Source organism: Habropoda laboriosa, unplaced genomic scaffold (assembly GCF_001263275.1).
Source record: "Habropoda laboriosa isolate 0110345459 unplaced genomic scaffold, ASM126327v1 scaffold786, whole genome shotgun sequence".
Lineage (NCBI taxonomy): Eukaryota > Metazoa > Arthropoda > Insecta > Hymenoptera > Apidae > Habropoda > Habropoda laboriosa.
This window is the reverse complement of record NW_017100969.1, coordinates 155,531-170,546: the sequence shown is the minus strand read 5'-3', so window position 1 is coordinate 170,546 and position 15,016 is coordinate 155,531. Positions and strand designations below refer to the sequence as shown.

Below are 15,016 nucleotides of genomic sequence, written 5' to 3'. Positions count from 1 at the left end.
ATTGCGTTGCCTGCGACACTTAGTCCCTAGGATCAAACCCTGCCATAAATCCTGGAGTGTCCGAACGGAAAATAGAAAAGTGGCCCACGACTTTTGCCAACGTCGATGGGCCACTTGACTTTAACAAAGCTTAGAAAAGCGGAGATTCCACAGGATTCCCACGCATCCGTCCACCGAACACTTTCTCCGGTCGTTGTCTACCCCACCCTAAAATAACGCGCTAAGGGCGAAATGGAGGGAGGTTGCGACGCACCGGAGGAAACTGATTGGTGATTTTAGAAAAGGAAAAATCATCAATCAGAGTGTTTTTAGAAAAATGGGAGTCTTCGTCGAGGGAAACCGCGGAGTAGACTTAGTGTTTCAATCAAGAAGCTGGTCCTTCGTAGCCTTAGACCATTAGTCGGCACACACGTGCAAAAACCGGCAACGCTAACACCGGTAGTGTAGATGAAACATGTTAGTGATCAATATATCTCAGTGAAGCGCATATATTAGATAACAGCTAATACTGGACGACTTATTCATGAAAATATAACAGTAGGTAGCAATAAAAATTGCAATACTTTATTATAGAACGTGATAAATCTGAATGCAAGACTGACTGAATGCAAAACATAGTATTTCGTATGTTTGTTGTTTTATATGTATATTGAATATTGGAGAATAGGAAAATGAAGATGCTATGACATAGAATGATCTTTACCTGAACGTCGTTGACGATGGAATTGGACATTGTGTAACATAAGGAACACCATCGTAATATTGAAAACCATTTTGGAAGATCCCATGCCAATGCAACGTGATTTCCAATCCTGGGGCCGCATTATTCACATCAACTATAATACGATCGTTCACACACACCTGAAAAAAAATGACAAATTCTTGTTATATTAACTCAATTGTTAAAATTTATACGTAAAAAAAATACACATTATCATTACAAAGAGTATCCTTTTTTCCAATATTCCTTAACTTTAACTAAATGTCTGTTAAAAGAAAATAGAACAATAGCAATGGAATAGGACTGTTGTAAAAGAATTATCGTAGGATACTCAGATTAAATAATATTTTTCGCAAGTGGCTTTCTCGATAGCGAATACATTCTTGCGATCGGATTGAAAAATTCTCCAATACTTGCCACAATCAAGCGGCATCATCGATTCTTCAGTTATACCGGAGACGCTCAACTTCTTGCTCGCGAGAAAATTTCCCCTCCCAAGGTTCCCCCACTATGCGACTCAGATGGTCACGCTCGAGTTGCGGCGTGGCGGGAGGAGGACGCGAGGAGTCCTCCCACCACAACTCCAGCGACTGCCGTTGGTTTATGTTATACATTCTGCGTGTTCGCATCGCATAGTGGGGGAACCTCGGGAGGGGAAATTTGCTCGTGAGCAAGAAGTTAAGCACCTCTGAGTTATACAGTATTGTCGCGTTAGTTGACCGCGGCTCGGGACCACGTCTGACCAGCAATCAAGGGATGGTAGTGTTCTAGGAGATCCCAAATACGTTTCTTCTCCGTTGAGTGCGAGTGGGATACGGATACTGGCCGGCACAGTCGGCAGTCAGCAGCCGGCAGCTCTGTCGCTTGTTTCAGACAGTTATTCACCGCATTGAATAACGAATGAAGGTTCATTCGTAGACAAAAAATAACACTACTAAGGAGTAATTTCCCTTGGAATAAAATCGTTATTCGTTGTTCACAAATGAATGTTGAGATTTTATTCGCTATTTAATAATAAAAATTCGTTATTTGAAATAAAGTTTGCCCAACTCTGACGGATACCTGATATGAAATATAGAGGTCCTTGTTTAGCTTACATTAAATATGTAAGCGACTCCATGAAGCCAGTTCCAGAAACTGGTGGGGACAGGCGACCAGCCATTTAGCAAAGCGAAATCCCGACCAGTTAACGCGGCAGTACTTTTAACTGTACAACAGTGCGTGGTTCGTTGACATAATGATTAATATTATGATTATGAAAATGTTATTTTCCACCATATAATTAACAAATTGCATTATACAACTATTTGTTTAATAAAAATGTGTCGTTACAATTTAACCTGAGTATCGGACAATAGTTCTTTGAAATCGTCACATTCTACTGCCGCGCTCGTTACATATACTTAAATACATACACTGCCGCTCAAAAGTATCAGGACACTTGTCATTTTCTGTGAAACTTTCCTATCCCACGTAAATTATAAATATTAAATCCCATTTTTTTTTATATATTTTTTATATATTCAGCGTATTCTAGTTGTATGATCGTAAATAATGTAATTATTTAAGCCCTTGAAATTGTTAATATTTATGAGATATATCTTCGCTGTGTTTTTCGCGAAAAAACGTGTCCTAAGTCGGAGAAAAATTTGTTGGAAATCTTAGAAATAGTGTGGAGGAACATTACACCTGACACAACAGAGAAATTAATAGCCAGGATGCCCAGAATCGTAAATGATATAATAAAGACAAGAGGCGGATGTATGTATACACGAAAAGAAGATATAACTATTATTTAAGGTCTTTGGTAAGATATTATTTAATGGATTATTTATCGTATTATATACTCCAGTGTGGTGCGAAACAAAACATGTATCATTTAGTGTCGTTCATTAATGGTTTCATAACATTTTTCAGACATTTGTTAAAATTAGGAAATTGTCCTAATACTTTTGAGCGGCAGTGTATATATATACAAGGTGAACCGCTTAACACGATCAGATGATAATATTGTTAGTGATCGAAATTTTTTTCGTTGGTTCAATGGTTCGAGGAGGCCTTTAAGATGATCGTAGTAGATTTTTCATCAGTACAGTTTCTTCGAAGTTTTCAAGATCATTTTTAATTTTTTATAGATGTTGAAACAAATTCAACGAGTATAACAAAACGTATGTTTTTTTATCTGAAGAAGTGATACGACGGAGAAAGATATACGGGAAAAAGTGATTCTGTGATGCTGAATAACATGCGACATCTCTAATTTTAAGTTTCAAACTTATGCAAATTCGCAGTGTGTGTTCAAAGTGGTGCCTATCAGCTGCAGCATACTCACGTAAACGGCAAGTAAATGACTGCTTTGCTCTTTCTATGAAATTTGCATTTGTTTTTATTATTGGGCTATTTTTTTTATTAGGATACTTTTGTTTACTGTTTCTTCAGTTCTTCATGTTGCTTGCCAATCTCATCTCAAGATCTATTAAAAAATGAGCGCAAAAAAATTATAAATTTATCTATAAAAAATTGAAGGTACCCTTGAAAACTTCGAAAAAGTGAACTGATAAAAACGTACTATGAACCATATTATGCGGCACAAGAAAAATTTCGATCTAATTCGAATAATTTAAGATGATCACGTCAGGCGGTTCATGATAGGCCTGTGTATAAATTTTGACTGGATTTAGCGAAGAAAATTAGTAAGAATTCAAAGATAATTACTACTCTTGGAAGAATGATTTTATGCTGAAGGAGTTAATACGAATAAAATAAAATCACTTAAGAAAAGTCAATATTGAAAATCTTTATAAATTTTTATTTGGTGTATTCGACCAAAAGGGTAGTATTTATTCAGTGAAAGTAGAAAAATCGAGAACAGATCGTAACTGAAAAATTTTGTTGTAATATTTACCTCAATTTTCGGCCCTGGTAATTGACGATTAATTGGTATTAACGTCTTCTCCAATCCATCTGCGTAAATACATTGCGACTGGAATTCTTTTGAGTCGCAAGCACTAAAAATAATTACAGTATATTTATAGTCCATTACAATTAACTGTGAAAGTATAAAATAATGGTGTTAAATGCTGTAGTCTGCTAAATAGCGGCTGTGGGAACTTCTAGTAGAGACGGCATTAATGATTTCGCAGCGTAAATAAGTGTATTCGTCGATTTCGATGTGATTTTTAACGCTTTGTTTCATCACACGCAGTGCACAGTATTATTTGCTAGTACTTGAAGTCGTATGTATGCGATTCTATCATTTATCCCTTTGCACTCCGATGGCGCTTTTATGGCGACACGCGTAATTACTTTGGAGAAATGTACAATTCAGACTTTTCTTATATTATTCTCTATTATCAAAATAATGCAAGTTAACATAAGAAATACAAATAAATAAATTCGTAAACACTAAATATCCTTTTTCTTTTTTCTTCAAGACAAGACTTTGGCTTTCCAGATGTTTCACTATTAATTTTGTCAAAAAATGCTCGGAGTGCAAAGGGTTATTTTTGCTGAAGTGAAGTATTATCTCTATTTTCATATTCCGAAATGACGATCTCGTTCTGCAATTTATCGGTTAGAATCGACAATTACGTTGAAAAGTGGTTTCGTGCCCAATTTCGTCCTCCTACATACGGTGACTCCCACAAATATTCGGACACTCTTTAGAACAGTATAACTTTTTTAAAAATTGGACCTAACGACTTGAGTTGTTCTTAGAAGTTAGGATTAGTATACTAGATGACGTGTGCAAAAAAACTTTGAACAATCGCCATTTTTGGGAGTCGCAATGAAAATTGTAAAGGTCACTGTTTACAACTTTGTTATCTGAGCTTGTAATGAAAATTTAAAACATACGTTTTGTAGATCTATGTCAATTTTGCACATGCTGAAAATTTCATCGAAATCGGTTGATGGAGAAACAAACGACAGGCATCGAAAGATGTAAGAATCTTCAGATTTATTACAGTTCGATGAAATTATCAGCACGTGTATCATTGACATAGATCTACAAAACGTATTTTTTAAATTTTCATTACGAGCTCAGATATAAATGTCGTAAAAACGACCTTCGCAATTCCGACTAATTGGAGTTTTTTCAAAAAATTTTTCCAAACGTCGGAATGACGGCAAAGTACCATTTCTCTAAGCCTTATAAAAATAGCGGTGCAAAGTGAAATTTTTTTGACAGCGTTCGATAACCGAGAAGTGACGCGTACGCGTCGTTCACGATAGCGCGCGGGTGAATCTCTGTTCGCCCGTCCCTGAGCGCGGGCTCTACGGGCGCTGTGATTGGCCAGTGTTTTTCGTTAATAATTCGAAAACGAAGCTTCAAGCTACATTTTGGAAAAGGAAAAAGTTGTTCAGAGTCACCCCAGCAACCCCCCATTTCCGGATGTTCGAAGAGTTACGGCATATATAAAAGTCGACTACAAAATTTGTTTCAACTTTTTTCCCACTAGAACTAAACAGATAAAATTAAGAACACTTTTTTTTTGACAAATGAACAAATGCAGCTCTTCACATTTCTACTTTTCATTCCGTTTGTATGAACTTCGTCTCCAAGGTGGTTATGTAAATTTTTTTCAGATTACGATTCAGGGTAAGAGCCAGGAAACCTCTGAGGTACGAAATTTAGGTTCCTTACCCTATATCACCGATACTTAGTTTAATGAACGCATCGTCACGTATAGAAATAAGCTATTTCTCGAAAGAAAAAAAACTGTTACTTTAAAAAAGTTATCGAAACATAGTGTTCAAATGTAAATGGACATCGACCAATTTCGTATAATTGAATTTCGTAACGAGTTACTTTATTTTGAGGAAAGTTATTTTCACTTTTTAAAGTAAAAACGAAAAAAAACATCTTCACTCGACTTTTTATTCGACACACTTTTCGAGAGAAAAAAATGTCTTTGAAAGTATAACGAAACGTCTACAATTACACGTAACTCGAATAACTGATACTACCTAAGTCCTTGACACTTTTAATTATTATATCACTTCTGTGGCTTCAAAATTATGCACCTCAACTGTTTCAGTTATAAATTATTAGATAACAATAATTGCACATGTGATATATTGCTTAATTATTGCACGATATATTACACGATACGAATGCGATATTCAATCCGAATATAGAAACTGGCAAAACGTACGATATTAAGCATGGGGAACTAAGAACAGCAGTAATACTGTAAAAGTAAAGTATGTACAAGGTTTTGGAAAATTATATTAAAAGCTTGAAAAGTACTCTGACAAAATACTTTCAGTTACAATTTAAATATAAAAAAATTGTCTACAGATCATATTAATACGTACGGCCCAACCGTTGTATAGAATTCAATGTGGAAAGAATAGTAACAATTTTTAGGTGGCTCGTCATCTTGGCAATCCCGTGCACATTCCTCAGGTGAAGAAAGTGGTATTGAAGAATTGTAATTCTCATCCCAGCCATGGTGCCAGTACACTATACGTAAATTAAGTAATGCGTTTAAAAATTAAAAGTCAGAAACTAGCAAAATGAAAAAGCAAAGCGCGTCATTGAGGGTATTATTCAAATTATCGAAGTAACTAGATAGAGTTTCTTTTACATGTGTCTTACTTACAAAAACTGTGCGCCACTTGTGTATAGACCTGTAGAATCATCAAGAACGCGTAAAACTTCGACATGTTTGAAAACATCCGAGTGATAATAAAATGAAAGAATATTGTGTTTCTAGAAAATGATTTTTAAAGCACAAACAGAGGATAGTCAAATTTATTGGCCATTCTTCAATTGGCTACTAAGTTCTTCTCGCATCAATAGTACCAATTTATGGAAAAACAGCGACAGTTTAATCGCTGTAATTATCTACTTACATTTCCGGGTATCGATTCTTTTTTAATTATACTGTACAGCGTATCAGTTGAAAGCTTTCAAACTTTTCTTCTTTCAAATTATGCGACACCGTCGAGGACATTATTTAATGGATGCGTATGAAGTATACGTACCGTATCTAAATTATATGTAAAATATATTCAGCATACGTGAACAAATCAAAGTAACATAAAAACTTACTTACTATAACTTACATTATCATACAGTAATAGGATATTTGGAATTTCAACTTTGAATATATTGTGTGAATATGTTTTGAGTATAGAAATAAGAATAATGAAGTAAGGGTCATTTAAATTGTACTCTGCGAAATGATATTTAACAATTTTTATTCATTATCGCATAAGTAGATGACGAATTTTATTTTATTACTTATAGAGGGTAATATTTATATGGTATATAGAATACACTGTACTGAGTAAAAAAGCCTTAGTAAACATAGTTCGAAAGGTCAACCGTTTATGAGATATAAACATTTTTGTTTACTAGACAGGAAAACATTTTCCACGTGTCCTCCTTCCATTTTTATACACGCTTGGTATCTTCTTCTTACAGAGTAGCGAACTCTCTCGGAAATTCCACATCTCTGCCGAATTATTTGACAAGCATGGTGAATTCGGTTACGTAATTCTTCTAAGTCATTTATCGGCGAGGAATACACTTGGCTTTTCAAATATCCCCATAAAAAGTAGTCCAAAGGGTTTAAATCGGGGGACCGAGGGGGCCATGCAACTGGTCCACCACGTCCAATCCACCTTTCTCAGAAACGGTTGACCTTTCGATCTGTGTTTACTAAGGCTTTTTTGCTCAGTACAGTGTGTTCTATATACCATATAAATATCGAATGGTTTTTTTTGAACACCCTGTGTAATTCCTGTAGAAATGAAAAATCACACCGCGATTATTGAAAGAAAATTGAAAATTCAAAGAAAATGAAGAAACTGTTTAAAGGTATCGTTATATTGTTATTGAAATATTTAAAATTCGTTTACTAAATTATTTCTTAACTTAAAAAAAAAAAAAAATCAAGAAGTCAGGTTTTACATGTTATGTCATGTACATGAGAAAAATAATAAAAGTTATCAACTTTCGACATTAAAGCTAAATAGCTTTTACTCATTATCAGCACACGTGTAGCTATTCTTACAGACATAATGTATCACAATGACGTCAAGAACGTAAGCGGTGTTACTAAAAAAACATTTATAAACTTTATCTATATTTTACATAGTTTTGTGTCAACAACTTTTTTCATTCAGATAGGCCAAAAAAGACATTTTGCAGCACTATTATTTTAATAAAGTTATTTTAATAAAGAACATTTAATAGATTTAGATTAGAAATAAATTTATATTATACTTAGAACATAAAGGTAGTATGTGTTAATTATTTATATTATGAAGGAAAACAAATTATCCTGGCTTTAGAAGATTTTATTAGAAACCAATCTTAATAAACATTATACTTAAAAGTAGCAAGTGTCCAATGATTTACAGGCAGGAGTGTAGCTATTTTTACATAAATACAGATTACGAAAAAACGTATTTGAAGGTAAATCAAAAAGTAATATCCTTGGAACTTATAAACAAAAAATATTGCGAATATGGACGAATAATTTCATACCTACTCTCTATACTGTGTACACATTAACAAGTAGTAATTTTGTATTAAGTTGATCGAAAAGTTCTGACATTAGTTTTCACGTGCACATTTGCAACTCCATTCAAAAATTTCCATAAATAATAGAAAATGTAAGTATACTCATTCTAATTGTCGAAATATGAATTATAAAAAGAGGGTGCTATATTTCTGAAAAAGCTACTTGGTTTTAATAATTTATTCATAAATGTCTACGATAAAGTGCACTTTTGGTATTAAATTTTACAAGAATAGAATAAGTAAAGTTGTTGGATACTTGGAGAATAGCGATATATATTGCATCACAGTTTAATCAGTAAACGTTTCATTGGAACAACCTTGGTTTGCTTTTTTTTTTAAATAAAACGACAGAATTTTTCGATCAACCTATTTTTCTTTACGTCAGTTGATTTATTTTGCCAGTTTCGAATTTTATTACACCTATACATACAAGGAAATCAGTTTTTGTTATACACAAATAATTTAATAATAATACGTAAATCAATTAATAATTTGCATTTTTTTCTTTCATGTTATTAGCGAATAATAATGTTACAGTTATTCATTACGTTTTTACAAATCTCGTTTCAAAAAAGTATAACTCGCGCATGTAGAACATATAACTTTATATGTTATATAATAAGAAGCTCGTGTTTTATGAGGAAGTAAAAATTTTTTCAAGTAATTGTAATCTCTTAACTTAAAATTGGTGTAATGTTTTTCATACGTAATACACGTCAAGTGTAAATAACGTATGCTAAGGAAAATAACTAAATTGATAGGACAATCTATCACTTTATGGTTACATTAGTATCTGGAAAACATGTTTTTCCCCTTTCAGTTTTATTTTAATGTGTTTAAAATATGAGGTATGAACAAAGGTGTTATTTTTTCATACTAAAAGCATTGTATATTCTAATTCCAATTTAAAACTTAAAAATATTTTATTTTTCCACTAAATTTTGATGATTCGTAGATATAAATCATTTTCGCGATAATTATTATACAAAAAACAAAAATGCATCTTTCATATACAAAATTAAAAATGCGAATTACCACGTACGTTGGTTGGTCAATATGAATAAATTCGTGGTAACAGTATTGCGTACAAAAATACGACGATATTTCTCTTTGAATTAAATTTTTATCGTATTAAGATGTATATAAAAAAGCAGAAGAACCGATATATCAAAATGAGTAATAATTTTAAATCACCGCAGAATATGCGCCACTAGCAAGTAATATATTGTAAGAAATCCATTCCCGATTTTTAAAAGTATAAAGATTTACAAAGACTTCGTCATATTTTATATATGTTGCTATTCAATTTAGGAATAAGATCATATCTCATTCTTCGAGGAAAAAATATTGTCCAGCTTTTTTCTGTTCCAAGTCCTGTTAACAATAATATGAAATGTATTTAAAAAAATAGATTACATAAAGAACAATAAAATATTCAAAATAAAGTAGCATACTTTGACAGACTGACTCTTATTAATCCTCGGTCTGAAATTGTTTGGATCCCTTCTAAAAGTAATACCTAAAAGTTCTAAAAATCTATTCATTCCATTTAACAAAGACTGCGGACTGTGAGCTGTAGTTGACAAAGATGGAACACCAGAAAATACAATCACACGATCAGCTAAATACGTCGCCATGATAAAGTCATGTTCAACTACAAATCCTGTCTTTTTTGCATGCAGTATAAATCTAAAATAATGATATAATCTTGATTATTTTGTAAAACAATAATTTATCAAAAGTATAAATAAAAATAAAAACATTTTCAATTACCGTTTTATTACTTTAGCTGCAACAAGACGTTGCTCAGAGTCTAAATAAGCAGAAGGTTCATCAATTAAATAAACATCGGCAGGTTTTCCAAGACATAAAGCTAAAGCCACTCGTTGTAACTCTCCTCCAGAAAGATTCTGTACTTCTTGATCCATGATATCATCGATTTTTAATGGTTTCATAACATCTGTTACAAATTGAGGATGAACATAAGCATCCCTAATCTTTTCATGTAATAATTGTCGTACAATTCCTTGAGACTTAGGGCTAATTTTTTGTGGTTTGTAACTAATGTGTAATTGAGGAATACTTCCTATAAAGAATAAAATAATATTAATTAGTAGCGATGGTATTTATTTTTTAGTTTGACATCTTATGATTGCATATTTTTGAATTAAACAAATCAAACTTTACTTACCCGACCCTTCATTGGGTGGCAAATTACCAGCCAACATTCTAATAAACGTGGTTTTCCCTGTTCCGTTTTCACCTAATAGCACAAGAATTTCAGAATCTGTGAACTGACCCTTTTCAACATTTAATTCAAAGGATCCCATTGTTTTTGTCATCGCAGGATATTCATAATGGTTCATACGTTTAACTTCCTCTTCAGTCGCACTTTCGGCTACTTTAAAAACAAGAGATTCCTCGCGGAATCGCAGATTTTCTGTTGGCACGAAGCCATCCAGAAAAATATTTATACCTTCTCTAACGGAAAAGGGCATAGTAACAACGCCATATGCTCCAGGAACACCATAAAGACAACAAATAAAATCAGACAAATAGTCCAAAACTGATAAATCATGTTCCACTACTATTATAAACCTATTAAATTTTAATATTATAAATTACATGAAAAGAAAATGTATATTATAATGAGCTACTTATTAATACTACTTACTTATCAGGATGAATAAGAGATCGAATCGTTAAAGCTGCATTGAGACGTTGCTTTACATCCAAATATGAAGATGGTTCATCAAACATAAAAATGTCTCCATTCTGAATACATACCATAGCACATGCAAAACGTTGAAGTTCTCCACCAGAAAGTGCATCAATACCTCTGTCACGTATATGCATTAAATCTAAAACACAAAATTAGTAATAACTATAGGTATGTTATGTTACAAACAGGTAATAAAAACAATGTCTCTATACTCTAGTTCTCTCTTGATACAAGAATTTTATAATACATACAAACACTTTTCCCTCATACTCTAGCATTCTTCCTACATGCATCTATCGCTCTAGACTGAAATCCTATCACTCCTACATATTATATTTTGCTTATATGTTTATAATAATATAACCTTACCCAACATTCTACAAATATCTAATTGATTTCTGCACTCATCCTTTTTATCTAACAGCTGTTGTACAGTGCCTTTTACAGCTTTAGGGATTTGATCTACATATTGGGGCTTAATGAGAGCTTTTAAATCATCTTCCAATATTTTGGTAAAATAATTTTGCAATTCACTACCCCTAAAGTGACTTAAAATTTCTGTCCAATCTGGTGGATCCTGCGTTAATTTAAAGAAAAAATTTAATAAATGAATTAGGTTTATGAAAAAAATAGTTTATATTGTACAAGGAATATGTATACATACAGTATATCGACCCAAATTAGGCTTCTGTTTGCCTGCCAAAATTTTAAGAGCAGTTGATTTACCAATTCCATTAGTTCCAACCAAACCTAATACTTCTCCAGGACGTGGAATAGGCAGTCTATGTAGCTTAAATGAATTCTTTGAATAACGATGCGTTGTTTCTTTTTCTAAATTGCTAGGAAGATTAATAATGGATATTGCTTCAAATGGACATTTCTGAAAATAAGAAGCAACACCATTATAGATTTAATGTACTTCATTTTTATTAACATCTATATATACATACTAAACTTACATATTATTAAATTAACTTAATAATAACCAAAATATTATATATATCCGTATATACAGGGTGGACAATGCAACTTGATCACCTTAATTATTTCCATTATTACTGGACCAATACTAATTTTTGTTTTTTCAAATACTTTGGTTTACAGGGGCCTACATGCTGATTGCAGTACATGTTTTGTAGGGTTTTTTTCTTTTTTTTTCAAAGTTATCAAAGTCACCTTTAGTGTTTTGAATGGAACTCCATAATTTCTTTTGCCTATCTTTTAATAGACAAAAAGACAAATACTGCAAACACCGCAACATATTTATATATATAATACATAAGAATATATATAACATATCAGTTGATTGATGACAGTGTACTTTTTGAGATACTAAATTGTTCCCAGTTGTATGGACCATCATAAATATCAACATTTCAAAAATGATTACATTAATTTTCAAATAATTGTTTGCATACCTTGACACAAATACCACATCCAATACAAAGTTCTTCAGATATTGATGCTATCTTACTATTTGGATTAACTTCTATACAAAGTTTTCCCATACGTACTACTGGACAAGACCTTTTACATTCTTGTCTGCATCGTTTTGGTTTACATTTATCGGAATTGACAATCGCTATACGAGTCAACCGATCTGTTTCCTCCATTGACTTTTTTGGTGGCATGATGATAAAGTATTTATCTGCTTAAAAATTATATCAAAGTATAAATTTATATCTATCAGAAGACTACTTAGAGATCACCTAAATTCTAAATACTAATACTTGTAAAATATTAAATTCAATAAAAATGAATAAACTATTAACAAAATAAGAATATATACATAATGTTTAAAATAATATCAAAATAATTCACTCAACACATCATATTTCAAGAAAAATAAAACAATTTTTTAACAACAAGTATTCTTGTTAAATCTGAAATATTATTGAATAATTAAACTGTATAAAAATATGATAGTTTGACATATGTTCTACTTATATCCCATTGAAAAGGAATAGTCACTTGTACAGTTGGGGTATAACATAAAAGACATTTAGCTAATATGAATATATTATTAAATAATCTTCGAATTTCGCTGAAAAATTTGGATTATTCATTTGTACACCTAATATTTTCTTTCGATATTTTTTTCTTAAATATTTAAAATTTCTTTCTATATAGGGTGTTCAGTGTGTACCGGTCGCCATGATTTTCGAGACATTTCCGATAGTCTGACAATAAAATGTTATAAACAAAAATTAATCGGTGCTCGATTGTTAACAAGTTGTAAAAATATTTTTTTTTGCAATAAAAAATCGTGCTAATTTTCACTTTTTTAAATGGTATCATACGACTTTTTCTATACGATATTGTAGGTGCAAAGATACTTTTGTTCAATAATTTGTTGAGAAAATCTATTTCAATGTTACGAGGGTCCTTATGAACGCGTAAGTCAAACATTAATGTTATTCAAGAATGCTTTATCACTGAATGTAAACAATAAACAGACTTATGCGACTAAGTGTGACTTACTAAAGCCAAAGTAAGTGCTCTGATAATCTTGTCTAATCGCCGCATGTACACAACTGGCAAGTTCAAGAAGCATTTAGTAAAAATGCGATTACACATCATGAAACGTTTTGTAAAAATACAATTACATATCATGAACAAAAGATCGAACGTCAGATTTTATTTAATGATACGTGTATATTTTTTATCTATAGAATAATGGAGCGTGACGGGACGTGTTTAACGATCTCATATGTTGCATAAGTTTATTGAAAAATGCGAAAATTAACTTTAATATCTAGAAATTAACTTTAATGACGCCGTATTGGCGTCAACGTATTGAATCTAAGTTCGAAAACCGGTTCTGTTGAAACATTTATGACACGTTTTATGCATCTGTGCTGCAACGATGTAATCATTGTATTGCAAACAGAGGAAGGCACTTTGAGTACTTAGTGTAGGTCAGTGATCGATATGTTTTCACATTGTACACAACTATCTATTTGTAATAAAGAAATGGAAGTGAAAACAGAAATATTTGAGACATAAGTGCACTTTTGTCACGTGATTTATGACCCACCCTGTATACACAGAGCGTTCGTCTATTTCTGGGAGAAAATTTAAGGGATGATTCTAGAAGTCAAAATAAAGAGAAAATCAAGAATAAAAAAATTGCGTTTGAGGCTTCGTTTTTCAGTTATTGACGTTTAAAAATATCCCTTTAGCCGGGCAAACCTCCCTACACCAAAGAATATAGGGCACGTCAAGACACGAAGGGTACAGTGATCCTCAAAACTTACGATACATTATAGAATTATAGACAAGGTACAGAATAGACTTAACACCTAATGCATTTTTTTGCCCATGTCAGGAGAGCTGAGAGTGCTTACCATTTTCGTGTCGCTTCCAATGTTACCGATTCAGCATAGAATAAGATTACAACATTAGTAGTGGTTGGAATTAGAACTAAACGTAACTATGAAATTATAAATAAGGTATAGCACAGGATATCATATAATCGTGCACAAAGTATAGAATCCTATACTTCTAACAAAAGTATCCGATTCAACATAGAATAAGATTACAACATTAGTAGTGGTTGGAATTAGAACTAAACGTAACTATGAAATTATAAATAAGGTATAGGACAGGATATCATATAATCGTGCACAAAGTATAGAATCCTATACTTCTAACAAAAGTACTGTCCGGCAAAGCAAACCTAAAGTCTCTGACGTCATCGCATGGCTAGATGAAGGCGAAATAGGCGGGTCAGGTCATCCCCACTACTCTTGGTCCTTACACTGCCGCCGCTTGAGGAGAAGTTGCATTGTAGGTAAATGGTTTAGACTTTAGACAAATGAATTTCAGTCAGCTGTCGATAATGTTGCACGCTGATAAAAGAATGGAAAACTAAAAATCATTTAGTCACCTTGTCCTCTTACCTACGTTGGCGCGTAAGCCATATTTAATAGTGCAGACGTTAATTTCTAAGCGACTCATACACAATAAATTGTTATTCTAAAGGAAGCCTCAGGAGAAGTATTAATATTTTTTAACAGTTAGAAAACTGAAATGT

The 15,016-nt window shown here is 32.5% G+C and overlaps 2 protein-coding genes across 2 annotated transcripts in view; both read right to left on the bottom strand.

Moving 5' to 3' along the window:
• Window positions 1–6,490, bottom strand: part of LOC108577701 (laccase-2-like) — a 14,516-nt gene extending 8,026 nt beyond the window's left edge. Inside the window, exons 1-4 of the mRNA XM_017940891.1 lie at window positions 6,328–6,490; window positions 6,041–6,188; window positions 3,627–3,729; window positions 704–861 (exon numbers count right to left, since the gene is read on the bottom strand). Coding sequence (XP_017796380.1) covers window positions 704–861; window positions 3,627–3,729; window positions 6,041–6,188; window positions 6,328–6,403 — 485 coding nt within the window. The 5' untranslated portion in view covers window positions 6,404–6,490. The remainder of the gene's footprint in view (window positions 1–703; window positions 862–3,626; window positions 3,730–6,040; window positions 6,189–6,327) is intronic.
• A 2,978-nt stretch (window positions 6,491–9,468) lies between these two features.
• On the bottom strand, window positions 9,469–12,611 carry LOC108577702 (ATP-binding cassette sub-family E member 1). The gene is made up of 8 exons (XM_017940893.1): window positions 12,399–12,611; window positions 11,645–11,860; window positions 11,350–11,557; window positions 10,933–11,119; window positions 10,450–10,856; window positions 10,032–10,344; window positions 9,713–9,947; window positions 9,469–9,632 (listed from the first exon to the last, which is right to left on the bottom strand). The coding sequence occupies exons 1-8, from the start codon at window positions 12,609–12,611 to the stop codon at window positions 9,585–9,587; spliced, it is 1,827 nt and encodes a 608-aa protein (XP_017796382.1). The 3' UTR covers window positions 9,469–9,584.
• Between the last annotated feature and the right edge of the window lie 2,405 nt (window positions 12,612–15,016).

Excerpts from the sequence above, each read along its gene's own strand:
- LOC108577702 (XM_017940893.1), bottom strand. The coding sequence starts at position 12,611 with ATGCCACCAAAAAAGTCAATGGAGGAAACAGATCGGTTGACTCGTATA. Across the intron at positions 11,861-12,398 it reads GATGTGGTATTTGTGTCAAG|AAATGTCCATTTGAAGCAAT; the intron begins GTATGCAAACAA and ends TCTTATTTTCAG. Across the intron at positions 11,120-11,349 it reads AGATATTTGTAGAATGTTGG|ATTTAATGCATATACGTGAC; the intron begins GTAAGGTTATAT and ends TTTGTGTTTTAG.